At 45.6% G+C, this 15182-nt stretch overlaps 1 protein-coding gene across 4 annotated transcripts in view; it reads left to right on the top strand.

Moving 5' to 3' along the window:
• Window positions 1-15182, top strand: part of col27a1b (collagen, type XXVII, alpha 1b) — a 707279-nt gene that overhangs the window by 259606 nt on the left and 432491 nt on the right. For all 4 annotated transcript variants that reach the window (XM_087998238.1, XM_087998237.1, XM_087998236.1 and 1 more), the window contains one exon: window positions 11919-11963. In XM_087998238.1, coding sequence (XP_087854364.1) covers window positions 11919-11963 — 45 coding nt within the window. The remainder of the gene's footprint in view (window positions 1-11918; window positions 11964-15182) is intronic.

The raw sequence follows: 15182 nt of genomic DNA, 5'->3' as shown, positions 1-15182 counted from the left end.
GGATGGGTATATGAATAGGAAGGGTTTGGAGGGATATGGGCCGGGTGCTGGCAGGTGGGACGAAATTGGGTTGGGATATCTGGTTGATGTGGACAGGTTGGACCGAAGGGTCTGTTTCCATGCTGTACATCTCTATGACTCTATGACTCTATATCCCTCTATTCTGTCCCTGTTCATGTAACCGTCCAGATGCCTCTTAAATGTCACCAACATGTCTGCTTCCACCACCTCTCCTGGCAGTGCGTTCCAGGCTCCTACCACTCTCTATATGAAAAACCTCCGTCACACATCTCCCTTAAACATTCCCCCTCTCTGCCCCCTTATAATTGAAACTTCAACCCTGGGAAAAAAGCTTTGACTATCCACGTGTTCCACATTAAAGTGACTTCAGCTTTACAAGTCTTGCTCAGATGAATAGGGCTTGTTAGAAGATCTTAACAGCCTTTCCTCTCCCCCCACCAACCTTGTTTCTTTGTCACCTGCTCTGTGACCACGAAATGCTGACTTGAACAGCGGCATCATAGAGTCATAGAGATGTACAGCATGGAAACAGACCCTTCGGTCCAAACCGTCCATATATCCCAACCCAATCTAGTCCCACTTATGCCCTCTAGGTCTGGACTCCATGACCCCAGGGAAAAGACTTTGTCTATTTATTCTACCTATGCCCCTCATAATTTTGTAAACCTCCATAAGGTCACCCATCAGCCTCCGACGCTCCAGGGAAAACAGTCCCAGCCTGTTCAGCCTCTCCCTGTAGCTCAAATCCTCCAACCCTGGCAACATCCTTGTAAATTTTTTCTGGACCATTTCAAGTTTCACAACATCTTTCCAATAGGAAGGAGACCAGAATTGCACGCAATATTCCAACAGTGGCCTAACCAATGTCCTGTACAGCCACATGACCTCCCAACTCCTGTACTCAATACTCTGACCAATAAAGGAAAGCATACCAAACGCCTTCTTCACTATCCTATCCACTTTCAAGGAGCTATGAACTTTCACTCCAAGGTCTCTTTGTTCAGCAACACTCCCTAGGACCTTACCATTAAGTGTATAAGTTCTGCCAAGATTTGCTTTCTCAAAATGCAGCACCTCGCATTTATCTGAATTAAACTCCATCTGCCACTTCTCAGCCCATTGGCCCATCTGGTCCAGATCCTGTTGTAATCTGAGATAACCCTCTTTGCTGTCCACTACACCTCCAATTTTGGTGTCATCTGCAAACTTACTAACTGTACCTCTTATGCTCGCATCCAAATCATTTGTGTAAATGACAAAAAGTAGAGGGCCCAGTACCGATCCTTGTGGCACTCCACTGGTCATAGGCCTCCAGTCTGAAAAACAACCCTCCACCACCACCCTCTGTCTTCTACCTTTGAGCCAGTTCTGTATCCAAATGGCTAGTTCTCCCTGTTTCCATGAGATCAATGCACCCCAAAAATTCATAGCCCCTGTGTTTTTGTCTATGTGATTGATGTTCTTAAAAAAATACATGTAGGGTGGACATCAGCGATTTTAGGGTGTGACCAGAACAGTTTTCATTTAGTTTTATGTGTCCAAGGCCCAACCATCTTCAGCTGCTTCATCAATGACCTTCCCTCCGTTGAAAGATCAGAAGTGGGGATGTTCACTGATAATTGCACAATGTTCGGTACCATTCGCGACTCCTCAGATACTGAAGCAATCAGTGTCCAAATGCAACCACATCTGGACAACAGACCACATCCAGGCTTGGGCTGACAGGTGGCAAGTAACATTCACGCCACACAAATGCCAGGCAATGACCACCACCAATAAGCAACAATCTAATCACCATCCCTTGTCACTCAATGGTGTTACCATCACTGAATCCCCCACTGTCAACGTCCTGGGGATTACCATTGTCCAGAAACTCAACTGAACTCACCACATAAACTCAGTGGTTACAAGAGCAGCTCAGAGGCTAGGGATACTGTGGCGAGTAACTCACCTCCTGACTCCCCAAAGCCTATCCACCATCTACAAGGCACAAGTCAAGAATGTGATGGAATACTCCCCAATTGCCTGAATGGGTGCAGCTCCAACAATACTTGACACCATCCAGGATGAAGCTGATTGGCATGACATCCACAAACATCCACTCCCTCCACCACTGATACTCAGTAGCAGCAGTGTGTAATGTCTACAATATGCGCTGCAGAAATTGACCAAAAATCCTCAAACAGCACCTTCCAAACCCCTGACCTCTTTCATCTAGAAAGACAAGGGTAGCAGATACACGGGAACTCCTCGACTACAGATAATTAGAAGAGTGAGAAATGCTGTCATTGAAACATTTTGGATTCTTAAGGGGGCTTGACAGGGTAAATGCTGAGAGGATGTTTCCCCCCTCATGGGAGAGTCTTGGACCAGACGGCATAGTCTCAGAATAAAAGGGCACCAACTTCAGACTGAGACGAGCAGGAATTTCTTCTCTCAGAGGAATGAGAGTCTTTGGAACTCCTTGCCACAGAGAGCTGTGTGAGGGCAGAGTCCTTGTATATATCTAAGGCTGAGATAGATAGCTTCTTGATCAGTTGGGGAATCAAGGGATAGGACAGGAAAGTGAACGTGAGGAATGTCAGTTCAGCTACCATCCTATTGAATGGTACAGCAGGCTCGAGGGGCTGAATGGCATACTCCTGTTTCTGTTTCCCATGGTCTTATCATGATCTTAATGCCTTGGTACCCTTTGTTTTCCTATTTATGGGCTACATCTTGGTATGATGGATCAAAGGCTTCCTTCCATGAGTGGCTTTTGCAAATAACTATATAAGCAATACCTGACATGCTGACACTATCCAGTGATGATCTACAGGCCCCATTGACTGTGGATCTTTTAAGATCCAATTGCTCCCCAGATGAGCATTGACCTGTGTCAACAGGGAGAGCTCTTGATCTCCATGTTGGAATTGAAAGAAAGCTTGTGAATGGGATGGAATCCCAGCAGAGCTGGGCTCTCTCCAAGCTCCTTGGCCTAGTTCCTGCCTTGGCTCCAGCTTTAATCCTTCCCCTTTCTTCACAGATCCAGAAATTCAGAGTTTGGCATTTTAATCACAACCTGTCCCTTTGTTTTTTTCACAGATCCTATTCATCTGTGGGCGGCACGGTGGCACAGTGGTTAGCACTGCTGCCTCACACCGCCAGAGACCCGGGTTCAATTCCCGACTCAGGCGACTGACTGTGTGGAGTTTGCACGTTCTCCCCGTGTCTGCGTGGGTTTCCTCCGGGTGCTCCGGTTTCCTCCCACAATCCAAAAAATGTGCGGGTCAGGTGAATTGGCCATGCTAAATTGCCCGTAGTGTTAGGTTAAAGGGGTAAATGTAGGGGTATGGGTGGGTTGCGCTTCGGCGGGTCGGTGTGGACTTGTTGGGCCGAAGGGCCTGTTTCCACACTGTAAGTAATCTAATCTAATCTAATCTAATCTAATCTAATCTTTCGTGAACATTGGTCGCTATATTTGTCACTTCTCAGTCTTTTAGCTCAATTCCCATTCCCAAAAGCTTACATGAGAATATTGGAGACCATTCAACCCATTAGGTCTGTTCCACCATCATGGCTGATCTCATTTTGGCCTCAACTCCCCTTTCGTGCCTGCTCTCCGTAACTCTTCAATCTGTAGCTCGTTAAAAATCTTTCTGTCTCCTCCTTAAATTTACTCCATGTTCCAGCATCCACTGCACTCTTGGATAGTAAATTCCACAGATTCATGATCATTTGAGAGAAATAATTTCTCCTAATCTCTGTTTTAAATCTGCCACACCTTACCCTAAAACCAGACCTCTCATTCTAGATTGCCCGACAAGAGGAAACATTGCCTTTCCGTCTACCTTGACAACCCTGTTGAGCATCTTATATACCTCAATTAGAACTACCCTCATTCTTCTATACTCCAAAGAATACAGACATAAACTGCTCAATCTGTCTTCATAAGACAAACCCATCCTCTCAATGTGGTAATCCTCCTCTGAACTGCTTCCAACATCTCTCCTCAAGTAAGAGAGCCAAACCTGTACCCATTACTCCAGGTGCAGTCTCACCAGTGCCCTGTACAGATGCAGCAACACTTTCCTATACTCTATTTTGTAATAATTCCCAAATTTCCATTTGCCTTCCTTAATTACCTGCTGTACCCGCATACTAGTTCCTGGACAGCATTCTGTTACTATTTCCTTTATCGTCCTGGTAATCTTCAGCTTTCAAAGATGCATATTTTGAGTCAGGTCATGTTTGGTGTTCTGTGTTTTTAATGCCTTGTTTCTGACCATCTCTACTGCATTCTTTGATTCTTGCCTTATGTACTCACAATAGAACAATTTTCTATACTTTAACTCTCTGAAGAAATGAAAGACTTGACTTTCTGCAAAGCTTTTCCCAGACACCCCCAAAGTGCTTTCCAGTCGCTGCTCTCTGAAGTGCAGTTGCTGTTGTAATCTGGGAATCACTGCACTCATTTTCCAGATGTTCTTGTTTATTGTGTGCTATTTTTGCTCGTTCTTTGACTGTGATATTCAGCGAGTGCACCTCAAAGGAAGGAAGAATAAGTTTCATTTGGCACACAATGCAATGCAATGCTGCAAAGCAGATAAACCCGTGGGTCTTTAATAGAGGTATGTTTTTACATTGTCTCCTGAAGTTATATTTGTGAAAGAAAACCATGGCAGTTAAACCTCATCATTGCTGTACAAATTAGCATGAAATGACTGGTGAAGTAATGGCTGCAATGTTTCTAGTCCTGATATTACAACAGTGGAAGCAAATCTATCTGTGGTGACCTAAGGAGGGCACGCCCTTTTCTGAATCAGTAGTGTTGAGGTGGAGATGGTTGAGAGCATCAAGTTCCTGGGAGTGACAATCACCAGCAGTCTGTCCTGGTCCTCCCATGTTGACACTATGGTCAAGAAAGCACAGCAAAGCCTCCACTTCTTCAGGAAACTAAAAATCTTTGGCATATCCATAAAGATTCTTATAGCTTAACCATAGAAAGCATCCTGTCCTGATACACCACAGTATGGTATGGCAACTGCTTTGCCCAAGACCGAAAGAAACTAGAGTTGTGCACACAGTCCAGTCCATCTCACAAACCAGCTTACTATCCATTGACTCCATCTATACTTCCCACTGCCTAGGGAAAGCAGCCAACATCATCAAAGACTCCCCCTTCCTGATTATACTATCTTCTACCCTCTTTTATTGGACAGAAGGTATAAAAGTTGAAAAACATACAAACAGATTCAAGAACAGCTTTTTCCCTGCTTCTTCCTCCTCGGTGTTAAACAAAAATATCAATTGCTGGAAGAGCTCAGCAGGTCTGACAGCATTTGTGAAGGGAAATCAGATTTAATGTTTCAGGTCCAGTGACCCTTCCTCAGAACTGGGAATCTCAGAACTCTTCAATGTTACTGTTGATCTCTCTCTGCACCTTCTCGGCCGCTGTAACACTATACCCTGCACTCTTATCTATACCCCTGATGCGCTTGTATAGTGTGATCTGCGTGTACAACATGTGAAACAACACTTTGCACTGTACCTCAGCACACGTGACAGTAATAAATCAAACCAAATATGATATTGGCTTCCGCTGCTTCCACAATTAGGAATTTGTGGCCTTTTCATTTGCAGGCAAGCTTCGAGTGTTAAATTATGGAGAGTTCTCTGCACCAAGCTTTTCTCTGGAGCACTGCCTGCAAGCTTCAAATGTGAAATACGGTGGAATGTTCATTCAGGAATATAGAACAGTTCCTGATCATGGCAACAGAGAGTTGTAATAAATCTCTTTGTGATCTCCACATTCCCCGTCAGCTCATGAGCTAATTCCTTCCAATCAATCATGTGACAATTGTCTTGAATTTTTCAGAGCCATCTATATTCTGAGGACTGTTTATCGAGTGCCAGTCATTTTTATGGCAATTTATTATCATTTGAAAAGCAGCATGTTTCAGGGAATGTGGGATTCTGTGCCATTTAATGTCAGTCATATTTTCCGAAGTGTTTTTAATACAATTTTAGGTTCTGCCGGTGACCCAAACATTTGTCAGTTGGACCAGTTAATAAAAAACACCTGTATTAAATAACACTGTTCACAACTGCCAGGCATCTCAAAATATTTCATCGCTAATGAAACAGATTTGAAGTGTAAAGGTAAAATTGCCATGTAGTCCTGCTCTCTCATGAGAGAATGAGAGAGAGAAGGAGATGACTATGGTGGTTTAACCTGAGGGTCTCTATGCCTCAGGCAAGGGGAGAGGTTGAGGAGGAGAGTCCTTCATGGTAACCTCAGTTGGTGTGAGGATTGAATCCACACTGTTGGCATGACTCTGCATTGCAACTAGGCTGTTCAACCAAATCCCCCTCCTTCAGCCCCACATCTCTGCTTCATCTCTACATTTTATCTCTTCCTAACCCCAAATCACCTTTTCCCTCATCCCTATATTTTACACCCTTTCACTCATATAGCTCCTCTCATGACTACTGGACATCTGAAAGTGCTTCACAGGCAATAAAGTACCTTCGAAGTGTCGTCACAGTTGCAGCATAGAAAGCACAGCAGTCAATATATGCACAGAAAACTCCTCAAATAACACAGTGATAATGGGCAGAATTTAGAACTATCCATTGGAGCAGACAGAGGTGAAGGATAAGTGTGGGGAGATGAGACAAGGAATCCTGCAGCATGTAACTCACCTGACTCCCCAAAGCCTATTCTCCATCGACAAGACACAAGTCAGGTGTGTGATGGAATGCTCCCCACTTGCCCTGGGTGGGTTCAGCTCCAACAACACTCAAGAAGCTTGAAACCATCCAGGACAAAACAGCCCGCTTGATTGGTAAACCATCCACCACCTTTAACATCCACTCCCACCCACCACTGATGCTCAGTAGCAGCAGTGTGTATTATCTACAAGATAAACTGCAGAAATTCACCTAAGATCCTCAGACAGCACCTTCCAAACCCACAGCCACTTCAATCTTGAAGGACAAAGGCAGGAGGTACATATGAAGACCCCTTGAGCCCACGCACCATCATAACTTGCAAATGTATCGCTGTTTACAGAGTTGCTGGGTCAAAATCTGAATCACTGTAGTTGTCTCTATAGCACGTGGACTGGAGTGGTTCAAGAAGGCAGCTCATCACCACCATCTCAAGGGACAACTAGAGACGGACAACAAATGCTGGACCCAGGGAACTATTGTGAAACTATTGTGAAACCGCTTGAATTTAAGGGTGGATCAGAGATTCACAATGGGTTCCAAAGGTCTCTTGTGCCAAATCTATCTGTCTCGCGCTCTCTCTCTCTCTCTCTCTCTCAGTCACACACACACACTCACTGACGCATACACACTTTCACTCATTCACACTCACACTCTCACTCTCTCTGTCTCACACACACACTCTCACTCTGCTTATGAAAACAGGCTAATAAAAAACAAATGAGATTCAGAAAGTATCCTCAGTCTAGGAGAGAGTAAAGACTTCAGATGCTGAAAAGTCACAGTCAATAAAGTGTGGAGCTGGATAAAGCACAGCAGGTCAATCAGCATCAGAGGAGTAGGAGAATCGATGTTTCAGGCAGGACCCTTCTTCAAGTCTTGGGATTGGCTTTGAGCTGGCTGGTCAGAATCCATGTACAGTGCAGGTGTAAAGAAAGGGCGACTTGGTGATGGGATTTTATTAGATTCCCTACAGTGTGGAAACAGGCTCTTCAGCCCAACAAGTCCACACCAACCCTCCAAAGAGCAACTCACCCAGACCCATTTCCCTCTGACTAATGCACCTAACACTATGGGCAATTTAGCATGGCCAATTCACCTGGCCTGTACATCTTTGGATCGTGGAAGGAAACCGGAGCACCTGGAGGAAACCCATGCAGATACGGGGAGAATGTGCAAACTCCACGCAGGCAGTCACCCGAGGCTGGCATCAAACCCAAGTCCCTGGCACTGTGAGGCAGCAGTGCTAGCCCCTGAGCCACTGTGTCGCCTAGGATACCAGCCTCTCTACAGTTATTTCAGTGTCCAATGGGAAGAGCGCTCCTGGCTTCCCAGAACATCTAACTCTAACTTGTCTGCTTTTGACTACAGGTTCTGGTCAACTCTGGCCAATGCTCGAGCCTAATATTGTTGTCTTGGCTTCAATCAATATTGATGCTGATCTTACTGAAATCCAAATGTCTAAGTGTGTCCTAATTCCATTCTCCCCGTGTCTGTGTGGGTTTCCCCGGGTGCTCCAGTTTCCTCCCACAATCCAACGATGTGCGGGTTAGGTGAATTGGCCATGCTAAGTTTCCCTAAGTGTTCAGGAATATGTAGGATAGGTGCATTAGTCAGGGGTAAATGTAGATTAAGAGGGTAGGGGAATGGGTTTGGATGGGATCCTTTTTGGAATTGTTGGGCCGAAGGGCCTGTTTCCACACTGTAGGGGTTCAATGATTCTGTGAAATGCCAACAAAGACTTTTTAAACAGCAATCCAACACAAGTTAAGGCTTTCCATCATTATGCTTATGTACAATACAATTTGATAACTTAGGTCTGATTAGTTATACAACTATGTCCAATGATGTAAACTCTAACGTAGTTCAACAAATATATTTGGGTTTGTTTAAAGATATGAATACTTTGAAAATTTGTTGCAAATAAAGTGAAACTAAAACCCTGAACAGCTCACCAGTAATTCCATGGCGTTGTTTTCTTTGTGTTTGGCACAGTGACTCCTTAATGATTTCCTCTTCATCATCTCCCAGCCTCTCCCTTTGCTGAATCCACCTTCTCATGATGTGATAGGCTGCCCATTGTGTTCTGGTACAGAAACTATAATGACTGCAAAGTCAATTATTAGACCATAAGATCTTAAGAAATTGGAACAGGAGGAGGCCATTGAGCCCCTGGACCCTGCTTCACCATTCAATAGGATCATGGGCTGATCGAAGCTCGTCATGTCCACTTTCCTGCCGTTTCCCTATAACCCATGACTTCCCAACTGATCAAGAATCTATCTCAGCCTTAAATGTACACAAGGACTCTGTTCCCACAGCTTTCTGTGGCAAGGAGTTCCAAAAGCTCACATCCCTCTGAGAGAAGAAATTCCTCCTTGTCTCAGTCTTAAATTGGTGCGCCCCTTCATTCTGAGACTATGCCCTCTGGTCCTAGAATCTCCCAGGAGTGGAACATCCTCTCAGCATTTACCCTGTCAAGGCCCTTAAGAACCCTATTTCTTTTTCCTTCATTCATTCATGGGATGAGGGTGTCACTGGCTAGGCCAGCATTTATTGCCAATCCCTAATTGCCCAGAGGGCAGTTAAGATTCACCCACATTGCTGTGGGTCTGGAGTCACATGTAGACCAGACCAGGTAAGGATGGCATTTTCCTTCCTAAAGGAGATTAGTAAACCAGAAGCTTTTTCCAACAAATGGAATTGGCTTCATGTACATCATTTGACTTTTAATTCCACGTGTTTATTGAATTAAGATTCCACCATCTGCTGTGGCAGCATTTGAACCGAGGTCCCCAAAGCATTATCTGGGTCTCTGGATTAACACTGTCCCAGCCTCTGCTCAGGATTGAGGCTTATGCAAGTGAGATGCTGGGTGCACTGAGATATCATATCACAGTTTGACCCTGTTTTTATTCAATATCCACCTTGCCGCACATTCTCGCTTTCTCCCTGTGCCACCGTATAACAACTTGAAGCAGGAATTCTGAGCTATTTCCCAGTTGAGGAGTACTGAAAATGTAGACTGTGCTGGAATGGGTATGGCTTAGTGATTCTGTGGAGTGTTGCTCTCAACGGATGCAGGAGTCACAATGTGAAGAAAGAGGGCTAAAGGAGGATAGGAGCATTTAAAATGTGGGTTTGGTACAGAATGTTCTGAACGAGCTGAGTGGCAGGAATACAAATAAGTGGGTTAAAGGAGGTGCAGGCATTCGCACATCAAGTGGATTGCTAAATAATTAAAGGGGGAAAGATAGACAAGTACAGACATTAGAAATTAATAGTTGACAGCCTTTGCCCTGGCAACAATTAAAGGAGGATAAGATCAAGGAACAAAGAGAAGTGCAACACGGAAACAGGCCTTTAGGCCCTCCAAGCCTATGCCGATCATCATGCCCAAACTAAACTAAAATACAAACCTTCTGCCCCTATTCGGTACAAATCCCTCTATTCTGTCAATCTTCACGTAACCATCCAGATGCCTCTTAAATGTCACCAATGTTTCTGCTTCCACCACCTTTCCTGGCATAGCCTTCCAGGCTTCTACCACTCTCTGTGAAAAGCGTCCCTTGCACATCTCCCTTAAACTTCCCCCCTCTCACCTTGAACCTGTGCCCCCTTGTAATTCAAACTTCAACCCTGGGGAAAAACCTCTGACTGTCCACCCTATCTATGCCTCTCATAATTGTGTAGACTGCTATCAGGTCTCCTCTCAGCTGCCATCTTTCCAGTGAAAGCAATCCTCGTCTTTTTAACCTTTCCTCATGGTTAATGCCCTTGAAACAGTCAACATCCTGGTGAACCTTCTGCACTCTCTCCAAAGCTTCTACTTCCTTCTGGTAGCGTGGTGACCAAACCTGCACGCAATACTCCCAAGTGCAGCCGAACATGGGTTTTATTTAGCTGCAACATGGTTTGCCAACTCTTGTACTCCATGCCTTGGCCGATGAAAGTAAGCATGCCATATGCGTTCTTCATCACCTCACGCATCTGTGTTACAAATAAACATAAAAACAGAAAAAAAAGAGATGAATGGTGGATAACATTGTGATCTGAACTGAGAGAAGCTTGACAAAAGCCAGATTGGAAATAAGATCCCCATCAAGCAATGATGGGCCATACCAAATGATTTACATGGTCCATTACCAAACTATTCACCCATTGAGCAAAAAGGAATTCTTACCAGGATTTTGTGATCAGGAAAGGATGAAGGTTCACAATGAAACCAAACTCATTGGCTTTGCATTGCTCACCATGGAAAGGATGAGGAGGCCTCTTCCCAGGCAGATGTCAGCAGAGTGGCTCATAACCCTGCAGCTCCCTCCAGCACAGCATTTGGGTCTCCTTAATCCTATTGGAGTGCAGCAGTTTAAGAAGGTAGCTCACCACTACCATCTTAAGGGCAACTAGACCTGGGTATTAAATTCTGGCCCAGCCAGCCACACCCATTTCTAATAAATTGATAAAATAAAGAAGACAAGTGAGAAGAAAAAAAGTTGCATTTATGTAGCTCTTCACATGACCACTGGACATCTTACAGTACATTATAGCTAACACAGTACTTTTGAAGTGCAGTCAAAGTCAATTTATACATAGCAAGATCCCATAAATGGCAATGTGACAAATCCTTAATTTTTCATAATGTTGTATGAGAGTCAAATATTGCCTGGGAGCCTGGGGGAAGCTCCCTTGGTCTGTTTGGAATGGGATTGTCCTTTGACATCCATCTCGGGTTGATAGCCCGATCCTGCAGTCCAATATTAGCCTTGATCTGTGCATCCCGTTCCTTCAGAGAGACTTGAAGCCAGAATGTTCTGACAGGGAGATGAGCATGCTACCAAGTGAGCTACAGCTGCCACACAATAGCTGGTCCCCGTTCCTACCTGCTTTAAGATTGCAGTCTACAAGGTGTTGGTTTTAACAAACAAGTCACCTCAAGCCTCATCATTTCCCACTCGCTTGGGGCAGGGTTTGGCATCTGGCTCTTCCTTTTTCATCCCCCACATAGGAATCGAATTGACTGAATGTATTTTTCTTGAAAGTGTGTTGCAGTCTTGCTTAGTGTTTGAATATTTTGCTGAGCTGGTGCTTTTAAGCATGTTTCGCCGTATTCAGTTGTAAAAATACTTGTTCTGGTTCCTCTATTACAAACTGACTAATAGGTGTGTCCTTCTGTTTCAATTCAGGGGCAGAAAGGTTACCCTGGACCATCGGGCCATCCTGGAGACCCAGTAAGTGTTCACCTCTCTCAAACATCTACTGCAAATGTTCACAACTTATCAGCGAATCCCGTTTAGTACAGAATAGTGTCATTTCCCAAACCACACGTCTTTTTGGGTCGTACAGAGCGTGCTAAGTCTGTCCACTGCCTCCACTTAATTTTCACCAGTGTACCTCGATTCCCCTGTATTCATTCAAGACTGAGATAGGTTGAAGGTGACCAGCTTTGATTTAGATATTTTCCTAATCAAACCATTCAGTCACCTGGGCCCAGTCCATCACAAGAGCCCTACACAGTGTATCCAGGTTTGTTTCAAGGTCTCTGTCGACAAAAGTGGACAGATTGCTGTTTAGAAGTACAATGAAATGGATAAGATGTCTCATGTAGTTATGGCAACAAAAGCAGAAAATCTCAGCAGGTCGAGCTGCATCTTTCAAAAGAAATCAGAGTTAAGGGGAGTTCTGAAGAAGGGTCACTGGACCTGAAATGTAAACTCTGATTTCTCTGCACTGATGCTGCTAGACCTGCTGAGATTCTCTGCACTGATGCTGCTAGGACCTGCTGAGATTCTCTGCACTGATGCTGCTAGGACCTGCTGAGATTCTCTGCGCTGATGCTGCTAGGACCTGCTGAGATTCTCTGCGCTGATGCTGCTAGGACCTGCTGAGATTCTCTGCAGTGATGCTGCTAGGACCTGCTGAGATTCTCTGCGCTGATGCTGCTAGGACCTGCTGAGATTCTCTGCACTAATGCTGCTAGGACCTGCTGAGATTCTCTGCGCTGATACTGCTAGGACCTGCTGAGATTCTCTGCACTAATGCTGCTAGGACCTGCGGAGATTCTCTGCGCTGATGCTGCTAGGACCTGCTGAGATTCTCTGCGCTGATGCTACTAGGACCTGTTGAGATTCTCTACGCTGATGCTGCTAGGACCTGCTGAGATTCTCTGCGCTGATGCTGCTAGGACCTGCTGAGATTCTCTGCACTGATGCTGCTAGGACCTGCTGAGATTCTCTGCGCTGATGCTGCTAGGACCTGCTGAGGTTTTCCAGCACCTTCTGTTTGTAATTCTGATTTCCAGGTCCTGTGGTTCTTTGTTATTTTTCATTTAATTACAGTATGGCTGCTTCACAATAAATAAACACTCACCTATCCAGAGCCTTGTCGTCACTTGAGGGAGGCAGGTAAAACTGAACATTTTTTATGATGTAGGGTAGTCAGTGGAATGGTTAACAAACCCCGAATGATACCGAGAGGGTTTTCAATTACCGAACTATTGAACCATAGACTTGTGAACACAGGAGAACGCTTCCCCCATTGTGTGGGTCCAGGCTAACTCGTTTGTCCCTCTGTCCAACACTCACTCTCCATTCTCACCTTCACTCCATTTTCCCTTCACTCACTCCCCATTCTCCCCTTCACTCACTCCCTATTCACCCCTTCACACTCTCCCCATTCTCCCCTTCACACTCTCCCCATTCTCCCCTTCACTCACTCCCTATTCTCCCCTTCACTCACTCCCTATTCTCCCCTTCACTCACTCCCTATTCACCCCTTCGCTCACTCCCCATTCTCCCCTTCAGTCACTCCCCATTTTCCCCTTCACTCACTCCCCATTCATTCCTTCACTCATTTCCCATTCTCCCCTTCACTCACTCCCTATTCTCCCCTTCACTCACTCCCCATTCTCCCCTTCACTCACTCTCCATTCTCCCTTCAGTCACTCCCCATTCACCCCTTCACTAACACCCCATCCACCCTTCTCTCACTCCCCATTCATTCCTTCACTCATTTCCCATTCTCGCCTTCAATCACTCCCTATTCACCCCTTCGCTCACTCCCCATTCTCCCCTTCACTCACTCCCCATTCTATCCTTCACTCACTCCCCATTCATTCCTTCACTCACTCCCCATTCATTCCTTCACTCATTTCCCATTCACCCCTTCACTCACTCCCCATTCACCCCTTCACTGACTCTCTATTCTCCCCTTCACTCACTCCCATTCACCCCTTCACTCACACCCCATTCACCCCTTCACTCACTCCTCATTCACCCCTTCACTCACTCTCCATTCTCCTCTTTACTCACTCCCATTCTCCCCTTCACTCACTCCCCATTCTCACCTTCACTCACTCCCATTCACCCCTTCACTCACTCCTCATTCACCCCTTCACTCACTTCACATTTACTCCCTCACTAATCATTCGCCCCTTCACTCACTCCCATTCTCCCCTTCACCCACTTCCCATTCTCCCCTTCACTCACTCCAATTCTCCTCTTCAGTCACTCCCCATTCACCCCTTCACTCACTCCCCATTCCACTCATTTCCCATTCACCCCTTCACTCACTCCCCATTCACCCCTTCACTGACTCTCTATTCTCCCCTTCACTCACTCCCATTCACCGCTTCACTCACTCCCCATTCACCCCTTCACTCACTCCTCATTCACCCCTTCACTCACTTCCCATTTACTCCTTTACTCCTCATTCACCCCTTCACTCACTTCCCATTCTCCTCTTCACTCACTCCCCATTCTCCCCTTCAGTCACTCCCCATTCTCCCCTTCAGTCACTCCCCATTTTCCCCTTCACTCACTCCCCATTCATTCCTTCGCTCATTTCCCATTCTTCCCTTCACTCACTCCCCATTTACCTCTTCACTCACTCCCCATTCACCCCTTCACCAACACCCCATTCACCCTTCTCTCACTCCCTATTTATTCCTTCACTCATTTCCCATTCTCACTTTCAATCTCTTCCTATTCACCCCTTCACTCACTCCCTATTCACCTCTTCACTCACTTCCCATTCTCCCCTTCACGCACTTCCCATTCTCCCCTTCAGTCACTCCCCATTTTCCCCTTCACTCACACCCCATTCACCCCTTCACTCACACCCCATTCACCCCTTCACTAACACCCCATTCTCCCCTTCACTCGCTCCCCATTCATTCCTTCATTCATTTCCCATTCTCCCCTTCAATCACTCCCTATTCACCCCTTCACTCACTCCCCATTCTCCCCTTCACTCATTCCCCATTCTCCCCTTCACTCATTCCCCATTCTCCCCTTCACTCCCTCCCATTCACCCCTTCACTCACTCCTCATTCACCCCTTCACTCACTTCCCATTTACTCCCTTACTCCTCATTCACCCCTTCACTCACTCTCCATTTTCCCCTTCACTCACACCCCATTCACCCCTTAACTCACACCCCATTCACCCCTT

This window comes from Chiloscyllium plagiosum, unplaced genomic scaffold (genome assembly GCF_037043375.1).
Source record: "Chiloscyllium plagiosum isolate Xiang-an unplaced genomic scaffold, Cpla_swu_hap1 HiC_scaffold_21, whole genome shotgun sequence".
NCBI lineage: Eukaryota > Metazoa > Chordata > Chondrichthyes > Orectolobiformes > Hemiscylliidae > Chiloscyllium > Chiloscyllium plagiosum.
Note: the sequence above shows the minus strand (reverse complement) of the source record. Positions and strands in the feature narration are given on the sequence as shown.